At 35.8% G+C, this 22,189-nt stretch overlaps 1 protein-coding gene across 17 annotated transcripts in view; it reads left to right on the forward strand.

Moving 5' to 3' along the window:
• LOC114298992 (arginine--tRNA ligase, chloroplastic/mitochondrial) overlaps positions 1–22,189 on the forward strand; it is an 83,294-nt gene that overhangs the window by 55,312 nt on the left and 5,793 nt on the right. For 6 of the 17 annotated variants that reach the window (XM_082915577.1, XM_082915582.1, XM_082915572.1 and 3 more), the window contains 9 exons: positions 1,025–1,224; positions 1,892–2,599; positions 2,735–2,883; positions 3,307–3,525; positions 4,625–4,774; positions 9,804–9,845; positions 18,385–18,460; positions 18,602–18,703; positions 18,817–18,952. In XM_082915577.1, the coding sequence (XP_082771703.1) occupies positions 1,025–1,224; positions 1,892–2,599; positions 2,735–2,883; positions 3,307–3,525; positions 4,625–4,774; positions 9,804–9,845; positions 18,385–18,460; positions 18,602–18,648 (1,591 nt within the window). In that variant the 3' untranslated portion in view covers positions 18,649–18,703; positions 18,817–18,952. Of the gene's footprint in view, positions 1–1,024; positions 1,225–1,891; positions 2,600–2,734; positions 2,884–3,306; positions 3,526–4,624; positions 4,775–9,803; positions 9,846–18,384; positions 18,461–18,601; positions 18,704–18,816; positions 19,033–19,466; positions 19,548–19,804; positions 19,889–20,141; positions 20,247–22,189 lie in introns of those variants that run through there. The other 11 variants (XM_082915575.1, XM_082915574.1, XM_082915576.1 and 8 more) reach the window with 7 other exon arrangements.

The following is a 22,189-nucleotide window of genomic DNA, read 5'->3' on the forward strand; positions in this document are numbered from 1 at the left end:
TAATTATACCAAACTTGTAACGTTTATTGTATTTTCTCTAAACTCTAGGGGAGGTTGGTGTAATTTACTCAAATTTAAACCATTCATAGGGTGAATATTTTGAAAACTTTTCCACACAAAATAGTGTAGATGTACACATTTTATGATAAGATCCATGTAAAAAACTGTTGCCAGTGTGAAAAGTTCAATTGTTGAATGGGAATTCTTACATCAATATTGTCCTCTAATTTTGGCTCTGATATTATCTGCAATTCTTGATGTAGGACAACGAAGAAACTCAAATACAATGAATTCTAATAACTTGGTCACAGTACTTAATGGATAACTGGTATTGGATAAATTGAATTATTGGGCAACTGCTCAACTATACTACAACGGAAAAAAATTGGAATTCCATATCAATTCCGAGCCATCCATAATTAATGAAATCAAACCTACATTGAAACATGTACAAAAGAATTCCGTGTACTTCTGAAGGAGGATAGGAGTGACCATTTCTTTGTCCTTTAGAAGTTTCCTTACAACACAACAGATAGAAGAAAATGTTTTAGTTTGACAATTCAACATATTGGTGATCTTAATATAGTGTAGATTTTGAGTTGAGTTTTTGCATGTAGAATGATGGAGATTCTTTGAGAGTGAAAAATAATTTGATCTTTTATGTGTATTGGGGTAAACTGAAGAAGGAATCTTCTATAAGTATATATCAGTGTGAAATGTGAGGTAACAAAGGTGTCATGTGAATCACAGCTATATAGTGCAACACAAAATGTTGACAAAATTGCCCATTTTTTAGCCCAAGAGATCCAATATTGACTAGTTAAAGACCACATACAATTTAAAACAGAATGACTTGAAATTAAAAAAAAAAATTATAAAATAGAACTCTACTTGAGATTATTCTGTAACACAGTTGACATATAAAAATACAGCAGGATTTAGATAGGAAAAAGAAGGAAATGTGAAGGTATACCTGAGAGTTGATCTTTGAGGGATTTTATACCGTGTCCTTCTTTTGGTGCAGGCAGATGAAGAAAGACAAGAAATACTTCTTGGAGAGGCTCTCATGTGGAATATCAAGGATGAAACGTGATAACACCATTGAACAGCTAAGAGGGCCAAAAGCAATTGAGAACCCCAAATTGGCTGCAGGAAAAAGCACCACTACCTATGTAACATATGCTGAAATGATTCCAGAACTGGGGAAAAATGTTTCTCCCAATAGTAAGTAACCAACAATTAATTTACTTTGGTGACCAAGAAGTTGACAATTGCAAACACTTGACCAAATAGCTAAAGTTTTGCTTCTAAGTACAACATTATTACATTATTGAATATTTTACAACTCTCCTTCACAGATTTGGCATTCAAAATCTTGTAGATCCCACTCATTGTGATATTACTTTTGTTGTCACCAACCATAATACAACTCATCCAAATATGAAAAGCGACAATATATTAAGCAGAATGCTTTTATCTGTCGGTGATTAGTGTATCAAACTCTAGTCAGCACAAAATGCATGTCAGTCAATGTATCCAATAATCCATCTCTGGAGATGTCACAACTTAGGTTGCTTGGAAAGAGCTGAAGAAAGACAATGCATATTAATTGTGATCTACAACATTTCCCTAAGATATCAAGCATGCACAGGCTAAAACACACACAAATACAAATTAGTGGAATTATTGTGCCCATATCTTAGGGAAATTCTGTGCTTCTTTTTAACAGGAATACACTCAACCGTTCCATTAAGTACAAAAGATGATTTTCGATGAAGTCATTTACAACATGAATTTACTTTAAGTTCACATACGAGAAAAAACAAAAGTCAATAAATACCTGTCTTCTTTTGTGGGAATTGTATTCATATATTAGTTGACAATGTTTCAGAATCTCCAAACACTCAAAAGACCCCCTCAGGCACGGAACAAGGTGGCGATGGAAGTGGAGAACCCCCACGCGAAAACCATCAGAAATTGCCATTATCTAAATCCTCATCAAGTGACCACATGTTGACAATTGCAGTTCCAAGTTCAAGCAAAGGAAACACAGTTCAGGAGGAAGAAGACATCACTACAAAAACTGAACAAGAAATGGCTGAAGAACAGTCCTCATTTTCCATTCCTGATGCTAAAGACGGGGGTCAAACAGAGGTAAATAATACAGCTAGTCCAAATGAACTAGAGAAGCACACCAGGGAAGGCGATTTGATGGGAGGGTTTAAATCAGACCAGGCATTTGAAAATTCCATATGCTCAGTCTGCCAAAACAAACGACCCATGTTTAGATGGAAGAAAGAGTTCACTTATGCGGAGCTCCATGCAGCTACAGAGGGGTTTTCCTCAGAGAACTTCCTATCAGAAGGTGGATTTGGTTCTGTGTACAGAGGAGAGCTGAAAAATGGTTTGAAGATTGCCGTTAAGCAACATAATCATGCTAGCTTTCAAGGAGAGAAAGAATTCAAGTCCGAAGTTTTTGTGCTCAGCAAGGCCAGACATAAGAATTTGGTTATGCTGTTGGGCTCATGCTCAGAAGGGAGTCACAGGCTGCTTGTTTATGAGTATGTCTGCAACGGTGAACTGGACAAACATTTATCAAGTAAGAAATAGAAAGAAACAAAACCATTAAACTTATATTTCATTATATTACTCCAAAGAGTGTAGATTTTTTTCATTTGTTATCAATATCATGAAACACTGAAAACTTACTCGAGGAATTTGCGAAAATTGGCAGAAAACACAAAGGAACCTCTCAATTGGGACAACAGGATAAAAATAGCATTGGGAGCTGCCACAGGCTTAAAATATCTTCACGAAACCAACATCATCCACAGAGATGTGAGACCAAACAACATTCTTGTAACACATGATAATGAAGCACTGGTAATACTCCATAAATGTACAGTATCACATCTTTAAAATTCTATCTGCCGATTTAACACCAGTCTAATAGGCTACAACATGACTCATACAAGACAAACTTAGAGTAACTAGTGTTTTAGATGCCAATCTCAAAATTTAACATTTCTAGATTTGATTTCTTATATATCTAGTTTCTTTTCTGAAATCAACAATCAAATTATCACTATCACAGTGTAGTTTTGCCACTCATTTTAGATTAAAATTTTCTTCTGAAGTCAATCCCGCCCCGATTATTTGATCTGGTAATCCACTCTTGTAGCCTCTAGATTGCAGCCAGATACATCCAATTTTATATCACTGCATATCAGAAAAAACCAACCATATATATATGCAACTGACTAATTTTCCCCCACCATGGCTCATCTATCATGTTCAATGTACTAGTTAGGAGATTTTGGTCTTGCAAGAACTCATCATGAAGATGCAGATGACTCACAGACCAAAGTTGTTGGAACTCTTGGATACTTGGCTCCAGAATATGCAGAAAGTGGAAAGGTGTCCAGCAAAACAGATGTTTATTCCTTTGGGGTGGTTCTATTACAGCTGATCACTGGACGGAGTACGACAGAAAAGATCACTGATGGGGAAAGTCTTACTGGATGGGTAACAACCTTACAAACACATCAATTGTACTTGCATGAAAAAATGTCTAGTACTCAATCACAAATCTAAAACAGCAAAACTAAAGTATTACTTATTCTTTTATTGTGTTTTGATATTGGATATTAGGAGTCAAAAGAAAAGGAAAGAGAAAAGATATGAAAAGAAAGAGAAGTAAAATAAGCTGATTTGTATTTCTCTTTTTTATTTGAGTTAGGAAAATGAGAAGAAAATGAATATATATTTTTTATTTTTATAAAATTAAGCATGGACACTCGCCGAGCACTTCCTGACATATGTCGAACACAAGTCCAAATGTGTCCTACTAGGTTTTAAAAACTTCTAGACCCAAATACGCTTCGGACAATTGGGGGACATGTGTTTATTGCCTAGATAAACATGAAATAAAAGTTATAAAACCTATTACAAGTCTGAACAAACAAACAAACAAACAAACAAAAAAATAGGATCCAATGCCAAAAAGAAAAACAATGTAGATTTACAAATATTAATCTTTCCTCCTTTAAGCTTTAAAAAGTAGTGCTACGTTGTTTTTTTTTAATCATTGAATGAAATATTCAAATATATGACATAAAATTATAATAAATATATAAAACTGTTTATTTTGCACGTGTCTCATGTCCGTGTCGTGTTGCATTATTTATAAAAAAAAAATTTTATGAGTAATTAAATAATTTTAATTTCTTTATTTTCCTTTCTTTTGGCAAGTCCAAGATTCAAAATAGGCTTACGGAAGTTTCTTGAAGAAGTTACACTTCCCCCATATTACATGTACAAGCTCCTGAGAAGAGGGATCTTGGTCATAAAGATATGTCAGTGAAGGCTTGTTCAGTGTGCATTAAACTTCTCATTTGTCTTCTTTTCTTTGTTTCTTTCTTTCCTCTTTTGGAAAAAAATAAGTAACTCTTCGTGTATTAAAAAAAGAAGTACTTATACTATGCACATGCACATAAAGAAGAAAAATTGCATACATATGCATTAAATTTGTTTTTTTAATTGTTAGATGGAAACTTCTTTGCACGAGCACTTTAGAAGATCATCCTCAATTTTTAAAACTTCCTTTTATACTTTTTTATTATAGGCACGACCACTTTTGAAAGACAAGAACTACCCAGATTTGATTGATGAAAGGATTGTGGACTCCCATGACATGCACCAACTGTTTTGGATGGTTATAGTAACAGAAAAATGTCTCAGCAAGGATCCTAAGAAGAGATGGAATATGAAAAATGTAAGTTTTTCATTAGCACAATCTTTCCATATCACTATAGTTGTAAATCAAAGTCGATCTATATTAGGGGTGTCCGCAGTTCGGTTTAGAACGGTTTGCGGTTCGGTTTGGACCCACCCGCATCTATGCGGTTTGGGAAAAAGTCAACCCGCAACCACCCGCAATGCGGTTTGCGGTTTGTGCGGATAGGGTTCGCAGGTGTGCGGGCGGTTTGCGGATTGAACTTTTTTTCCAAAAAATTATTTTTAAACCTTTGCAGTGATTGATTAAATAAAACAAATAGATTCTATTGATTGATTAAATAAAACAAACAGATTCAACTAAGACATAGACAGGTTAAATAATCTGAATTCCAAAAATTAAATTAAACAAACAGATTCAAACAAACAGATTCAATTAAATAATCTGAATTCCAAAAATTAAATAAAACAAACAGATTCAAACAGATTCAACAGATTAATAAACTAAGATCAAAACAGATTCAACTAAGACACAACTAAGATCAAAACAGATTCATATTTACATTCCAAATAGAGGCCAAACACAGATTCATATTTGTTTACAGATTAATAACAGATTCATATTTACATTCCAAATAGAGGCCAAAACAAACACAACTAAGATCAACACATTACAGATTCAACACAACTAAGATCAAACAAAACAAACACAGATTCTGAATCAGATCTGTTGGTCCACAACAAAAATCAGATCTGTTGGTCCACAAAAAATAAGATCGAACGTCCACAAAAAATCAGAGATGAAAGATCAGGAAGAGAGAGAGAGAGAGAGGGGCTTACCTGTGTGTGAGTCAATCGGTTGCAGAGATGCAAAACCAGAGAGTGAGTGTGAGACTGATGAGATGAGATGAGAGAGTGAGGGAGACACATCAGATCAGAGAGATATATATCTGATATATTATATATACATATAAATCCAAAAAAAAAATCAACGATCGGGAGAGAGAGCGACAGAGATTGAGAGAGAGTTCACCTGTGAAGTAGATCGGCTGTGCGATGATGATCGGTGCGATGAGATGAGAAAGAGAGTGATCGCCGATCGGTGTGCAGAAACGAGAGTGAGAAAGAGAGACAATGATGTTGAGATGAGACTGAGAGAGTGAGGGAGCCGATTAGATTAGGGTTTTTTTTTTTCTTTTGTTTTGTTTGTTATAGGTGAGTGAGAGGGTGAGTGAGAGATGGACGGTTAGATTTGAAAGAGGGGGGGAAAAAAAATTAATTTAATGCGGGCGGGTGCGGTTCAAACCCGCAACCCGCCTGCAACCCGAATTTATATAAAATTCAAACCGCACCCTACCCTAATGTGTTTGCGAAACCGCCCACATGCGTGCGGTTCGGATCGGGTAGGGCGGTTTGGGCGGGTCGGATGACCCTATGCCCAGCCCTAATCTATATTATATATTGTTAGGAATTTGACAATCCCTAATTAGGATTAGTGAGACACAAAATAACAAATGAGAAAGATAATATGGATCGAATCAATTACACACACACACAAGAACACATTTACGTAGTTCACTTCAAAATAGGGCTTGGTTACAATAGCAAAGAAATGTCTCGGCAAGGATCCTAAGAAGAGATGGACTACGAAAAATGTAAGTTTTTCATTAGCCCAATCTTTCCATATCACTATAGTTGTAAATCAAAGTTGATCTATTTTATATACTATTAGGAATTCGACAATCCCTAATCAGGATCGGTGAGACAAAAAAAAATAATATGAATCAAATCAATCACACGCGCACACACACACACAAGAACATATTTACGTGATTCACCTCACAATAGGGCTAGGTCCACGGTCACTACAGTTTCACTATGATATGAAAACAATTACAACCCTCTTACGCAATAGAGGTGCCCCTCGTGTATGTATCTCAAGGTGCCTCTATTCACACACCAAATTTCATCTCAAGGCACACCACTACTTAAGGCACACCTTTAGTAATTTGATATATAAGAAATTTGCTCAATACACACCATAATTTTCCATCTTTACTCTTACTCACATACTCCACCCACAATCTTACATCATTACCCTTTCTCATTCACACACCACACCCACAATCTTCAATCTTCCATTTCCTTAAAAAAATTTATTACATCTTTATCCTTCTAGTCAATTACATTTTTAACCTTCATACAAATTTCTTAATCCACACAACACAAATTTTATTACGAGTTGCAATGTCAACAGTGAAGGAAAGGGCAACGCGAGGTGCTGCCATGGCAAGAACGCAAATGGACTGGAGATGGAAACAAAAAGGGGATGGGGTCGGTCGGAGGGTAACGGCGGCAGAAAGAGATAGGATGGCTGACAGCAATGACTGATGGCGTCGGCGGCGGCGGCGGCTGCGGGATAGAGTTAGGGTTAGGGTTAGGGTTAAGGTTATGGTTATGGTTAGAGAAGATGAGGATATTTTGGAAATATTTAAAAATTGATAGTGTGTATTGAGTGAAAAATAAAAAATCAAAATTGGGTGTAGTGTGCAATGAGTAATCGGTGTGTATTACGTAAGGTATGTATGATAGCCCTTTATCCTTTGTGGTCATTTTACATTAGGTTAATATTGTAATAAAAAATAAACTAATTAATGATGTGTCTTAAGATGAAATATGGTGTGTAAATAGAGACACCCATATATCTCATCTATATAAGCATAAAAATTAGGGCAACACAAATTACCAAGGTACCCAAAAAATTCTGACACCCAAACTCATTGGATCGAGGACCCAGTGACCGGTCCTTATCAGGTCCACTATACCTGTGCGGGGGCAATTCTGCAATAGAGAGAATGAATGTGTGTTGTGGCCGAACTGCTCTCCTCTGGGAAGTGAAGGTTTGCACAAAAAACAAACTACAAGGAAGCCCGACCGGGGTTCGGTCAGAAACCCCTCCGATGCTTTAGTCAGGACTTTAGGAAGGAAAAGAGAAGAAATGTAGAGAGAGAGATTATAAGTGAAGAGTATGTGAAATCGGATCCTTTCTTAAGAGAAAGAGTGCACCTAAAAGTGGAGATTTTTGGCTACTAAAAAAAGTTAGTAGCTAAAAGGAGGGGTTTTTCCGACTAAAATTCACTTTAGTCGCCAAAAGTATATGTTTTTGGCTACTAAAAAAAAATTACTAGCTAAAAGGAGGGGTTTTGCCGACTAAAACTCACTTTAGTCGCCAATAGTGGATGTTTTTGGCTACTAAAAAAAGTTAGTAGCTAAAATGAGGGGTTTTGCCGACTAAAACTCACTTTAGTCGCCAAAAGTAGATGTTTTTGGCTACTAAAAAAAAATTAGTAGCTAAAAGGAGGGGTTTTGCCGACTAAAACTCACTTTAGTCGCCAAAAGTGGCCTAAATTTTTTTTTAGTAAATAATTTATTTTTTACATAAATTATATTGAATTAAAATAATTATATTTATATATATTATTTTGTATTAAGACCGGTTAATATACTATATAAATAATATATATTGCATATATATTCATGTGAAGTTGTAGTGGCATAGTGGAGGGAGTGTGTTGCAAAAAGGCTTGGAATGTGGGACAGTTGGAGTTCGAAACTCAGGAAAAGCAAAAAAAGTGGGTTTTTTTTTTTTTCGCCAGAAACACCTTTGGCGACTAAAAATTTAGTCGCCAAAACTCTTTATTTTGGCGACTAAACCGTTTAGTCGGCAATTGAGTGACTATTGGCGACTAAATTATTAGTCGCTAAAGACCTGATTTCCAAAAGTGTAAAACACTATTGGCGACTAAATTATTGGTCGCTAAAGACCTGTATTTTGGCAACTAAACAAGTTTTAGTCGCCAATACCTCCGCCGACCAGAAATACGCGACAAATGTGGCGACTAAAAAATTTTGTCGGGGAAGGTAAAATTTGGACTTTCGGCGACTAAAAATTTAGTCGCCAAAAGTGATTTTTCTTGTAGTGTCAATAGAATCATATACGAATCAAACTAAATAATTCTTATAACCCCAAATTAAATTAAAACAATGGGCAATTAAAATTCAAATCTTCTTAATTAATTAAGTGCTAATAATTATGCGCAGTGGGGTCGTCACCGGGACCTTCTCTATTTTGAGTTCAAAGTTGGATCAAAATAAGCCTATAAAAAACCAATTTTCCAACACTTAGGTTTGTGAGCCTTGATATATATATATATATATATGAGATGTGTATTTACATGCACCATGAGTTTTGAAAGGATTTGAACATTATACAGATTTTGAAGAAAAGTTTGGAAACCATGAGTTCATGAAATATGGGTTTGATTTTGATTGTTAATCCATGCATGTAATGTAATTTAGGAGTTTTATTTAAATTAAACAAATTTAGGAATATATTAAATTAGTTAGTTTTATTTGAATTACATATATTCAATGTTCCTAAGAAATTGACAAGAAAATGAAGAATTGAAGCTAAAATCAAGTTTATGAAGTTTAATTAGAAATTAATTATTTTGGGTTTAATTTGAGAAGTTATTGTTAAATTAAGCTCCATAAATTACATGCAACAAAGATTTATTGAAGATTGATCATGGCTCATAATTATTTTCATGTTTTGATGAAATTTTGCATGAGTTTTGAACATGAAATTGGGTTTTAAAAATTTAATTTATGTTTTAGAATTTATGAATTTGAAATTGGGTTTGATATAAAGAAAATAAATTAAATCTAAAATTGGACAAATTAAGAAATAAATTATAATTTGAATTTGACAATCAAGAATTAGTTTGATCTTAATTTGAATTTCATATATGTAGATATTTTTCTTAGAGCCTTATAGCTTTAATTTCATATTTTGTAAGAAAAAGGAAGAAAAGTTTTGAATCATTATATTCTTGAAGTTATAGCTTTAATCTTGACAAATAAAGGAGGTTTTTGCATTAAGATTTGGAAATTAAAGAACGAGTAGAAATAACCGAACGAACAAATACCGAATGAACTGAATAGGTTTAAGAACTGACTGAATGAATTGAACATATTTTGAGATATTGTGCTTGAATGTGTTTGTGTAGGTTAGACGCCACACTGTGATCACGTGTTTCAAGGAGCCAACTGTGAGTAACACTGCTGTAAAGATATATTCAATCGTATTTATTTTCTGATTGATAAATCTTATTGTTTTGTGAAATGATACTTTTTATCGATTGAATGATGATCCTATTTTGAACTGTATTTGTGGCATCCATAGTATATTGCTATTGTTATTGATATTGTTATCGTTATTGTTATAGAGATCTCTGTTAGTTCCAATTCTTTGAACTATTGTCTATTGTTTGATGGTCATCAATTGATTGTTCGGTCTTTAAGACCTATTGTATTGTTGCCATTGAATGTACCACGTGTGACCTATACAATTATGGTTGATTGAATTGAACGATTGAACGATTGATTGACAAAAAGATATAGATTGAAAATGTTCTATTGATAATTGATTATTTCAAATGCTGTAAGGACATCATTCATAACCCCTTTACATAGTTGTTATTCGTTGGGCTCTAACTCATTATTTTATATTTATATGTATGTGATCAAGTGCAAGAGCGAACTTAGTGGCGTCAACCTAGACTCTGTTTGTCAAGCCAACTTCTGTGTCTCACTTTGAGGTTCCTACCGAGACAAGCTTCAAAGTTTCATGGGTGGTTTAGAGTTCACCCTTTTGTTTTGAACGTTACTGAGACTAGTTCTAAATGTTTTCATATATGAAGTTAAGACTGGTTTTGTTAATGGGATTTAATCCCTAATTATGTTGTATTTTTGTACATAAGCTTGATGGTTGGATTGATGTGTATATACATATATTAAAGTTGTTTTGTTACATATTTGTCCTTACAGCTCATTGGATGTTATATTTTATTATTTACAAGCTTCCTCCAGCCCCGATTATTGTATTACTGATAATAGGCCTTTGGTAATCTCGAATTACTGGCCGGTCATAACACTAAACCTATAGGAGCGAGTTTGGGTCATGACATCTATGTTCTGACTCATTTCTCTTATCTTTGGGTTTTGAGGGTTTAGGTGTTAGCGGGCTGCCAAAAAGTCCTCGGTATTCATATATTTTTGGGTTTTGGTAAGGAGGGTGGCCATGGTCGCTGGGGGGTTTTTGGAGAGAGAGAAGAGGAAATTCGACGGGCGTAGATCGGCCATGAAGGCTGTTAAGATGACCTTATCACCATTCTCCTCAACCTGGAGGGCTTTTGAATTAAAATAGGTGACAAAGCTACGCAGCTATTCCCCGTCGATTTGGCGAATATTCAATAGCTAAGTCGCCAGATGTCGTTGACGCTGAGCGCCGATGAAATGACTCAAGAAAGAATCACTTAGCTGTTGAAAAGTGGTGACGGAGTCCGGTGGTAGTTGACTGAACCACAATCGCGCCGACCCCTTGAATGTCACAGGAAAAGCACGATACATGATTTCATCAGGGAAAACATGGAGGATCATGAGGGTCCTATAAGCTTCCAGATGGTTGACCGAATCAGTTATGCTGTCGAAGGTGTCGATTGACGGCATCTTGAACTTAGAGGGTAGGGGTTATCCCTGATGGGCGTGGCAAATGTGGAGTTGGCTATTGTGGAAGGTTTGTTCTGTATGTTCTGCATGACCCCCTGAAGTTGGAGCTTCATGGCTCGTAGTTCAGCGTCCCAAATAGGAACGTTATCTCCTGTAGAAGGAAGTGGGTGTTGAACACTATTACCCTCACCTTCAGGGATAAGAGCGTGGTGTGGTAGATACGAGCCCTGATGTGGGGGGTGCAGTCCTGAGGTAGGGGCCCTAAACCCTCCAAATTTGACAGGTGAGCTTGTGGGATGAAATGTGGAGGAAGAGGTCCTCGAGAACCATGTGGTTGGAATGGGTGGCTGGGAGTTTGTTCTCGGTTTGGAGGATATCTTATGGTAGTAGAGGAGGGATAAGGAGATCCTGCTGGAGCAAGGCATTGATCAAAGCCTGGTTTTGCTTGGTCAAGCGGTTGATGCTGTTAGTGAGTTCTGCGAAATATGGAGGTGGGTTATTTGGGTTGGAAGACTCGACATCAAGGTTACCAGTATTGTGTTATGAAGCCATAGACCTGGTTGTGACCAGTCACTCTGACGTAGGAAATGGATGTTAATGGGGTTCTCTCCGGTAACAATGAACACAACTGTCGACCAGAGATGGATTCCCATAGATGGTGGCAGCTAATAGTGCAATAACTTCAATAGAGGATGGGGCGGATTGGTCCACGCTTCCGATGGGTCTGCTGGCCTTGATATCCACAAAGAGTGCCTGTAAAAAGGTCCAAAGGGGGGGATAGTCCCTCGACGAACGTTCTAATGATCAAGTTAGGTTAGGGTCGATAGAGTTTAGAGCGAGAGAGAAGTTAGAATGAGGGGTCAGGAAAAACTTAACCTTTAACGTGTCTCGAAGGCTTCCTTATATCCTTTGCTCATCATTTCCTTGTCTATTCTAAGCTATCCCATTAGTCGAAAGCCTGCTATCTGCTTGGTGGTTTACCCATGCATCAAAGCAAGAGGTCTTGTAGTATTTAATGCTTTGACAGACTCATTTAATGCTTGGCGCGTAGGCTCAATAACTCCCAAAATCTTTGCTTGTCACGTAGCCAGCTCTCTTTCTGACGGGTGGTTGGCTGGTGCCAGGGCCAAAATATTATGAATGAGTTCTGTATTGGCTTAGTGTTAGGCCTATCTTGTTGGGCTTAGGAAAATGGCTGTTTGGGTAACCCAAGGTAGCCCCCCTCTGGGCCGTGCCCATCAAATATCATGCAAATTTAATTGAAAACTTTGAACTTGAGAAATTACCGTTTGGGAGTCTACCATAACAAAGTTTAGAAATTTACCGACAACAAATTTCTTTGTGCCGGCATCCTCTATTTTGTATTTTTTCTCCAAAGAATCTTACAATTCTTTTTTTGTTTTTAAAGGCCTGTAAACATTATACAGCATATTGTCTAGGCCATTGAGGATGTAGTTTTTGCACAGAAAATCAGAATGTTTCTAGGCGTCTACAGCGGCAACAACTTGCCGATCACTTTCATCCTCATTAAGCACTAGAGCTTCTTCACAAGGAAACCGGGAAAGATTAAGAGTTGTAAGATAGAACAATATTTTCTGTTGCCATCTCTTAAACTCAGTGCCATTAAATTTTTCCGATTCTTTCTCCATGATTTATTGGAACTTGAACATGGTTTTGGGTAAGAACCGGAGTCGTTGTAACAATCGGATTTGGAGTACTACTTGCAGAAGCCATAATAACTTATTACAAACATCAAAACCAAGATACAAATTAATTTTCTAGTTACTATAACCAAAAAATAAGTTATAACACAAAATAATTTTATTTTTCTAGTTACTAAAACTAGAAAAATAAAACACAATAATTTTCTTGTTATACAAACAAAAAAAATATTTTCTTAATACACTAAAGACTTATCAAAAAATAAAAGTCTGTCTTAAGATTGTTGGACAATTTTCAATGTATTCAAAGAAAAATTAAAGAAAGGAGGGAGACTATTTAATTACAAAAATCAAAATAGTACATAAAAAATAAAATAAAAAATAGATTCTTATTTTGTTACAAAAACAAAATCTGAATCTGAAAAAGGAAAAATTAATAAAGCAAAAAAGTAAACTAATTACTTACCTTATTATTTTCTTGAACAAAATTTTAATCAAGGCCAGTGTTTAACACTATCCTTAAGACAGATTCGTCTTCTCCACAGTGTTTTCAGATTGCGGACGTTTATCTCCTAAGATAAAATGATCAGTAACGAACAGTAGCAGCACTACTGATTAAGGCCGAATTGTACAACATTGAGTCCGTTAATTAGGATCTCTTAACTTTACTTGCTTGTCAAACTGTATACTTTATGTGTGTTTAATGTCAATCAGGTTGTACATAGTCGGAGCATAAAAATGGACAAAAAGAAAGAATTTGGAGGAAAAATTGACTTTGTCCGCACGTGCGTTGACTTTTTTTTGGGAAAACATGCCCGATATTTTCAACCTGTTTGAATGACAGCAGAAGTATAAATAGGAAAGAAAGAGGCTAGATTAGGGTTTGGAAGTTGTTTTTGGCAAGGAAAGAGAGGCTAGGGTTTCAAGAGGTGATTTTCTCCCAAAAGCTTGAAGGACACTTCCATGGGGTCTTCTTCCTCTTCCCACTCCTCCATGAGTGGCTAGTCCTCTTTTCTAGGGTTTTGATGAAACCCTAGCCATGTAATTAGGTTTTTCTTTTTGATTTTTAATTATGTAAAGGTTTGAACAATTGTATGGTGTTTTAGAAGTTTTATATATTTATTTTTCATTATTTCTTCAAATATTCGGCTTTCTGTGATTGTTGAATGTTTTCCATAAAGAGTTTGCGCATAACGAACACACTTTGTGTTTACACTATTTTTCATAGGAAAAATAATACAACAAAATGCAGAGATTGAAAGCAGCAGGTAGAGATTGAGTGCAAAATTCAAATAAGGAGCTGCCTATTTATAAATGAAATAGTGGCTTTTCAAAACAGGTAGAAAACCTGTTCGGACAGGATTGAACATGTACAAGACTTGTTTTGAGATCCTTGAGAGGATTGGCGAGGCTGCTTATCGTTTAGCTTTACCGCCGCAGCTGTCCGGAGTACATGACGTGTTTCATGTGAGTATGCTTCGGAAGTATGAGCCGGATCCATCACATGTGTTGGATTGGACCGATTTAGTGGTTGATGAGGATGTCTCGTATGAGGAGAGACCGGTTCGGGTCTTGGATAGGCGGGATCAAGTTTTGCGAGGCAAAACCATCCCTTTTGTCAAAGTTTTGTGGAAACATCACGGAGTAGAGGAAGCCACTTGGGAACGTGAGTTGGAAGTTCGCGAAAAATACCCGGACATGTTTATCGATTTGTAATCTTGTATTTAGATTTTGTAATATTGTTGAACTTAAGAGCCTTACATTTGTCTTAAGTTGTAAAACATTGAGTATGTTTTGGTAAATGGGTGTATCTTGAAACTTGCTTCATTATAGAAGTTTAGTGTAACATTGGATATATGGATTACATTGTTGAATGAGTTGTATATATCATGCAATTGAATATGATATGGGAATTGCTAACATTGAAAGGAATAATGCATAATAGTGATGCAGGCTGAAATATATGTTGTTTTATATACACATTATGAGATGCTTCTTGATAAGAGATGAAATGACCAGTTTTGGTCAAGTTGTTTACTATTGAATTGTCTTATTAAAAAAAAAAAAAAACCTGTTTTCAAAAACTTATGCTTAATTTCGGGGACGAAATTCTTTTAAGGGGGGGACGTTATAGTGACCCCGGTCTTTTCCCATTTGATTATTGTATCCGGACTTGGGTTCCGTTTATTCTGTCATTGTATATTTGTTGTTGTCGTCCTTTATTTTCTCATTTGGAGTTATATGATGTGTTGGGCAGGTTTGTTTCAGGTTGGTTGGGTTCGTAAACCAAGTGTTGCTGTCCAGTTTTTGGGTTGGTCGCTCGAGCCAGGATTTGGTCGCTTGAGCGAGGTTTGTTTTTGTGTCTTCTGGCTCGATCCAGATTTGCTTCGCTCGAGCGAGCGACTGCGTCTGGTATAGACCTGAGGGCAGTGCTTATTCGCTCGAGCGAGATTTTCTTCGCTCGAGCGAGCGAGGTGTATGTTTTCGAGTTCCTTGCTCGAGCGAGCATTCTGTCGCTCGAGCGTGCTCCAGGGTTGCAGACCTGAAGCATTGCATTCTTGGCTCTTGTTGCTGATGTTGGTTTAAATGCGAGCAAACTAATTTTTATAAAATATATATATAAATAAAATTGTACATATTTTAAACGCGAGCAAACTAATTTTTATAAAATAATATTGTATTAAAAAGTCCTCCAATATAACGTTCCAACATACATGAAAATATATAGCAATATTTCACTCATTACAAATACTTTAATAATTAAAATATTATGTACTCTAATATTACGCATTGAAGGATGAGGAAGGAGCATAGCTCGCTTTCGGAGAGCTGAGATACAAGTTTGTCTCTCTTACTCTTCATCTTTTCAAGAGACATCAATAAATAGGATTGCTATTTCTCCAAATTACTCACATATTGTTTAAGATTCGACAAGTTAAACTTCGAAACATCCACAGGATGCCAATTCAATTTGCAAAGCACCGCGGCCAAATCGGAAGGAGTGCTGACAGGAGAGAAAGAGACGCCGGCGATGTGGAGACGAGAGAGTTCCGCAGCTTTCTTCAAAAGGCTTTGACGGCCAGTGTCGGAATTTAGTCGCTAAAAATGCCAGAATTGGCGACAAAAAAAAAACTTAGTCGTTGTATATTGACTTTTGACTACTAAAATATTAGTCGCCGAATGGGAAATAAAAAAATTATTTTTTCTCTTTGGTGACTAAAGTTTTAGTCGCCAAAAACCTACTTTCAGCGACAAAAAAAAAAATTAGTCGCCGTATATTGACTTTTGGCTACTAAAATATTTAGTTGCCGAATGGAAAATAAAAAAATTATTTTTTCCCTTTGGCAACTAAAGTTAAAACTTACTTTCGGTGACAAATTTAAATTTAGTCGCCGTATATTTATTTTTGGCTACTAAAATATTTAGTCGCCGAATGGAAAATACCTCTTTGGCGACTAAAGTTTTAGTCGCCAAAAACTTACTTTCAGCGACAAAAAATTATTTTAGTCGCCAAATATTTTTTATTTTTTATTTTTTATTTTTTATCTTTGGTAACCTATCTTCAGCGACTAAAATTTAGTCGCAGATGTGTTCAAAATTTTATTGGGAAATATTTCATATTGGCGCCTAAATTTTTGCCCAAATCTATTACTTCTTCACACGGTTTTTTCTCTCTCTTGCTCTCCCTTTGTCTCTCTCTGTCACACAGAGAATCAATCATCACCGCCCCTCATCTCAGTGTCGCACACGACCAGTGTCTGTCGATCTTCCACCGTCGAACATCGCCACCACAGCTCACCGGCCTCCTCTTCTCCTCCGCCTCCGAGATCTGCGACGCCCGCTGGTTCTGGGCTTGCTCCAAAACCTCTTTCCAATTTCTTCCTCTGTTTCCCCCTCGGCACCCGCCCTTCCGGCCGCGTCTTCTTCTAGTAGCTCTTCTACCTCTCCCGCTTCCTCCACACTTTCCGCAGCTTCTTCTCCATCCTCCGCAGCCGTCACCTCTCTTTCTTCCGCCTCTTCAACCACTCCATTCTCATCTTCATGTCCTTCCTCTGGCTCGAATTCTCTCAATCTTTTCAAGTTCTTGCCATTCTCATTGCCACCTCTGTTTACTCTCTTGTTTATGGCTACAGATTTTGGATTGCCATTGGTTTGCCAGGTGCTTGTTTCCCTTTTGTGGTCACTTGTCAGATTGTTCTTCTCGGTTGTAATGTTTTGTGCCATGCGGGTGTGCTTTTGCTTCATTTTTGGAAAGGTGAGTTTAATGGAATTGGGGCTTGGGGCTTCAATTCGGTTCTCAATGCTGCCATTCTCTCGCTGTTTCTTAATTTCTATGTCAAGATGCATCTTCGGAGGAGAAAGGTTGCTGATTTTGATGCCATTAAAGATGGAGATGTAGACACGGACATGGCCAAAAACAAGGATATTTGAGTGGTGGGTTTTTCTTTTCTCTCTCTCTCTCACCCTGAGACTTTGGATTCAGGGGTAATAATATAGTGACGAATTTTATCAGTATATATATGTTATACAAATGAATTGTTAGGAGATAGACAGATTATATACAATAATTCTTAGTAATTTTTCTTTTGATTTCTTGTTTCCAGGAAGAAAACTAGTGCTAGTTCATAGTATTCTTTTAAAAATTTGTGCATATTGATTACTGAATTCATAGTCAAATTCTTTGCTAGTTCAAGCTTTGGGGAAATTTTTGTTTTTTATTGTTTGGTTTATTTATTTCAGCTTCAGCAGACTTGATGGTGTTTAGTTTCAACCAAATTTTCAACAAACAAAAAAGGAAAAAAAAAAGAAGGGTACATATAATAAAAAAAAATTCAATTAGTTGTATGTATTTTATTTTAAGAATAATACTAGCAATTTGATATGAGTAAGTATAGTATATTTTTTGAAAGCTAATCAAGTTCATTGGCTGTTGAAAAAGTCATTCAGACATTAAAATTTGAACTTCCTAGATTATTAGTTAGTGTTTCTACAAGTCAGGATAGCAACCATAGAATATTGAGTTAAATCATAACTAAAAGCCCCCTTATTAGTTTATGAGTTGCACTATAGAGTTTTATGTGTACTTGGCATGTTTGCTCGGGGCATGTCCAGTTAGTCATGTCGAACACATGTACCTTATCCAAGTGTTGCATGTCTAACACAGCTACTTCATGCTTTTAGAGAAGTCCATGTAACATATCTAGTAAATGTGACATGTTAGAGGAATTGAAGACTCTCACACATGCATGTGTGCGCATACAATACAACTACACACACCTAACTTCAGCAAAAGATATAGAATGCTTGAATCCTCAAATTTTAGAGGTCTCTAAAATTTCTCGGGCTTTTATAGCAATGGAAACTCTTGTATGCCTTTTTTTTTTTTTTAATTGTTAAATTTGGAATTCTTTTGGTGCAGCAACAATGCCATGAGCTTATGGACAAAAATAAAAGGCAAGGGTTCCGAATTGACAGGTCCCCAACCTATTGGAAAGGTATTGACATTGATCACTCCATATTCTCTATGTTGTACTTCCTGTCTCTAATAACTTAGTTCATCAATAATGCTATGATTTTTGTATTCAATATTGAATTGATACTATTAAATGATAGTTTGTGCGTTTTTCTTCTTTAAGGCCATTATGAACAATCTACCAAAATCAGAAATGGTAGACAAATGTAGTATAGCTGGACCTAGGTTTGTGAATGTTGTGTTATCAAAGGATTGGATAGCAAAGGTATTAGTTAATTTTTGACAGCAATGGATAGGAATGGCAGGATCATGAGCTATCTTGGTTTCTTCACTCAGTGTGAATGTCTTGTTTACTAAAATATATTGTTGCCACTGCAGAGCATCCAAAAGATGCTAATAAATGGTGTTGAAACATGGTCGCCGAAACTTACAGTCAAAAGGGCAGTGGTTGACTTTTCCTCACCCAACATTGCTAAAGAAATGCGTGTCGGCCACTTGAGATCTACAATTATTAGAGACACTCTAGCCCGTATGCTAGAGTTTTCAAATGTTGAGGTTCTTTGGAGAAACCATGTTGGTGACTGGGGTACACAGGTAAGTGTGTGTGTGTGTGTGAGCACATGCATTCTGTATGTGTGTTTGTTTTCTCTCTTTTATCTTGAAATTTTATATAAGTTCTGTTAAAATTATTTATTTTTTGATGAGGGTTTCAGTCATGGGTTGTCCTATTTTATGAGTCAACTTTTTCATTTGGATCAAAATAATTTCTTGGGTGAAACAGTAGTTTGAAGTTCTTCGGTGCCTTTTCCTTCCCTAATATGTGGTGGAAGAAGGAGCTCCAACAGACCCTTCTTGTATAATTGTATTAAGTGGAAAAATTATGCTCTTTCAAATTTTTTGTTGATTATTGCTGCTCTAGAAGGTGATAATATTATGGCCTCTTTGCTGTCTGAATTATGAAAGTCTATTTCGATAATTTTTTTGTTACTTTCCTATTATGTCTTAAAGATATTATTTATGTTTTGCAGTTTGGTATGCTAATCGAATTTCTTTTCGAAAAATTTCCGAACGTGGAGGTTGTCAATGATCAAGCTATCGGAGATCTCGAGGTGAGATAAAAATTTTGGAAATTAGGTCCATTTCCTGAATTGGTACAGACATACTACTTCTTCATGTCACTTGAATATTTTTTATGCTACATCCAAGCAACAAAGTCCCTTGCTTAGATTAGCAAATAATTCAAGTAACTAGTTGCTTGTGCTGCTTTGAGCAACTTATGCCCTTGATTCAATTTTTTTTCATTGAAATGAATCATGAAATTCAGTGAAAGTGGGTATTATTGGTTTAACTTGAATGCTGTTATTAGGCATTCTATAAGGCATCAAAGCAAAGACTTGACGGTGATCCTGGATTCAAGGAGAGGGCACAACAAGCGGTGGTCAGTTTCCAGGTGAATCACTTACCTTTATGCCTTAAAGACTTGTGAGGTTGATTATAGTAATAATTAAATTTCTCATTTGTAAAAGAACTTAAAAGCTGTAAATTTCAATTTTCTATTTTGGAGGAAATCTGATTTATAAACTATAAATTTTGTTTCTTCGTTTAGGAAGAAAATTTGGTTAATGATTTTATCTCGAGGTTTCATTATGTTTCATCATTTATCTTATTTGGTTTCATTTCCTATGGCATAACTTGTATCACAGGGTGGGGAAGAGAAGTATCGAAAGGCATGGGCACAAATCTGTGAAATCAGTCGAAGGGGATATCCAAGAGTTTATCAACGCCTAGGAATTAAGATAGAGGAGAAGGTACTTAACTGATATTTTTCTTTCTAACTAATGACAATGTCAAACATTGATTGTATTTTCCACACCTGTTTTATGCGCCATGGAGCCACGTAAAAAAGACCCCAACTTTTGATTTCAATCTATAGCGTGCATGCTGAAAATAGAACATTCTTGGTTTTTTATGGTTCACAGCCCCCTGCCCCACCAATTGTATATTTCATCCGATTCAAATGTATCTGCTTTAAGTCATTGTCACTTTAAATTTTGACTGATGTTGTCAGGTTGGCCATTTTGTATGACTACTTGAACTGATGGTAGCTTGATATCTAAGATCACAATTCTACAAAGGCAAAACATTGTTATTTCGTCATCTTAGTTACTTCTTGTATAGCTGTAATAACTAAAAGATTACTTTAAATTAGTGGGCACAAGAACTGTGGCAAGACTAGACTATGAATCTTAGTTGAATTACATTATTGCATATGCAATGAGGACATTAGTATGGTACAGGCTTAGAGTATGGGAGGCCAGAGGCCCATAAATGTAATTTATCATTGTTTATTCTTTTTTATTTTGGACTCAAGCAAATTACTCAATTCAATAGAACTAGTATTTTATATGCTAGTTTCAATCAGGAAAATTAAAAGTAAAGATATAGATAGGTGATGGTTTTGAGGTGGCATTTGGTGTTATAGACGATGATTCTTTTACAACGGATTTTAAACAATTGTAAAATTGAAAGTTTATGGAAAATGTTATACATATATATATATATATATATATATATTTATAATTATTGGATTCTCATTCTTGAATGGTAGATGTGTAACGAGTGAGGAATGCATCAGAACATGTTCAGGCTTGAGTGACTAAGTTGGTTAATGCTGATTTGTGGTTATGTTAACCATAAAATGTCTCATCAGTATGAAGTCAAAGTTGTGTGTTTGCCCAGTGATATTGTCTTTGACATTGAGAAATTCTTCTGCTTCACATCTGATATAGGTCAAGTGTTCAGCAAAACAATGCACTATAATGGCATATATCTATATATTTAATGTTTTCTGATAGAGAAATGCTATTTATCACCAAATTCTTTTTTCACCATTTTATTTCACTTCTCATCGAGGTTTTAAAAAGCGGCCGCAACCGTTACGTAACGCCGTTACGTAACGGTTTTGGCGGTTACCGCCACCCGTTACGGCCGCTTTTGCAATGTGATTGAGATTCATAGGTGTGTCGGCCGTAGCGGCTGCCGTAGCGGTCGTCACGATGTCGTAACAGCCGTAACGGCCAATTACGCACCGTTACGTAACGGTTCCAAACTGTTTCTTTCGAAAAAACACACAAAAAAAAGCTGAAAATGGGGGAAGAGGGATAGAGAGAAGAGGGAAGATAAAGAGAAAATGGAGGAGCAAGAGATAGAAAGAGAAGAGGGAAGATGAAGAACATGTTATTGATTTGTTTAAGCTGTAAGACCTATGTTATTCTATTCAACTGCTATCACTCAACCATTTTGTTTGTGTATGTCTGTCTATATATTGTTTGAAAATAATAATAATACTAATAATAATAATAATAAATGTGGTCATTAGCTATTTAGCTTGGTTAAAATATGTATATATATATATATATATATTTAGGCTCTTATTTATTCTCTTACTTTTGTCATTGTTTATCTTATATATAATAGTTAGTGATTGATTTTTTGTATAATATAAAGTCATTAATTATTAAAATAAAATGTAAAAAATTCAGTTTATAGTGATTTAAAAATATGAAATATATTGGATCATACTTAAAAATTTACAAAAATTGATCAATATTTATTTTTAACCCAATAAATATGATCATGGAAAAAAATATGCGTATCGGTAAGTTTTTTTCTAATTGTGCGAAAAATAAAAAAATTCACGGTTCCGGTTACCGCAACCGTTACACTACGGCATTTACACCCCGCAACCTCA

Source organism: Camellia sinensis, chromosome 2 (genome assembly GCF_055761805.1).
Source record: "Camellia sinensis isolate YWXY chromosome 2, ASM5576180v1, whole genome shotgun sequence".
Taxonomy (NCBI): domain Eukaryota; kingdom Viridiplantae; phylum Streptophyta; class Magnoliopsida; order Ericales; family Theaceae; genus Camellia; species Camellia sinensis.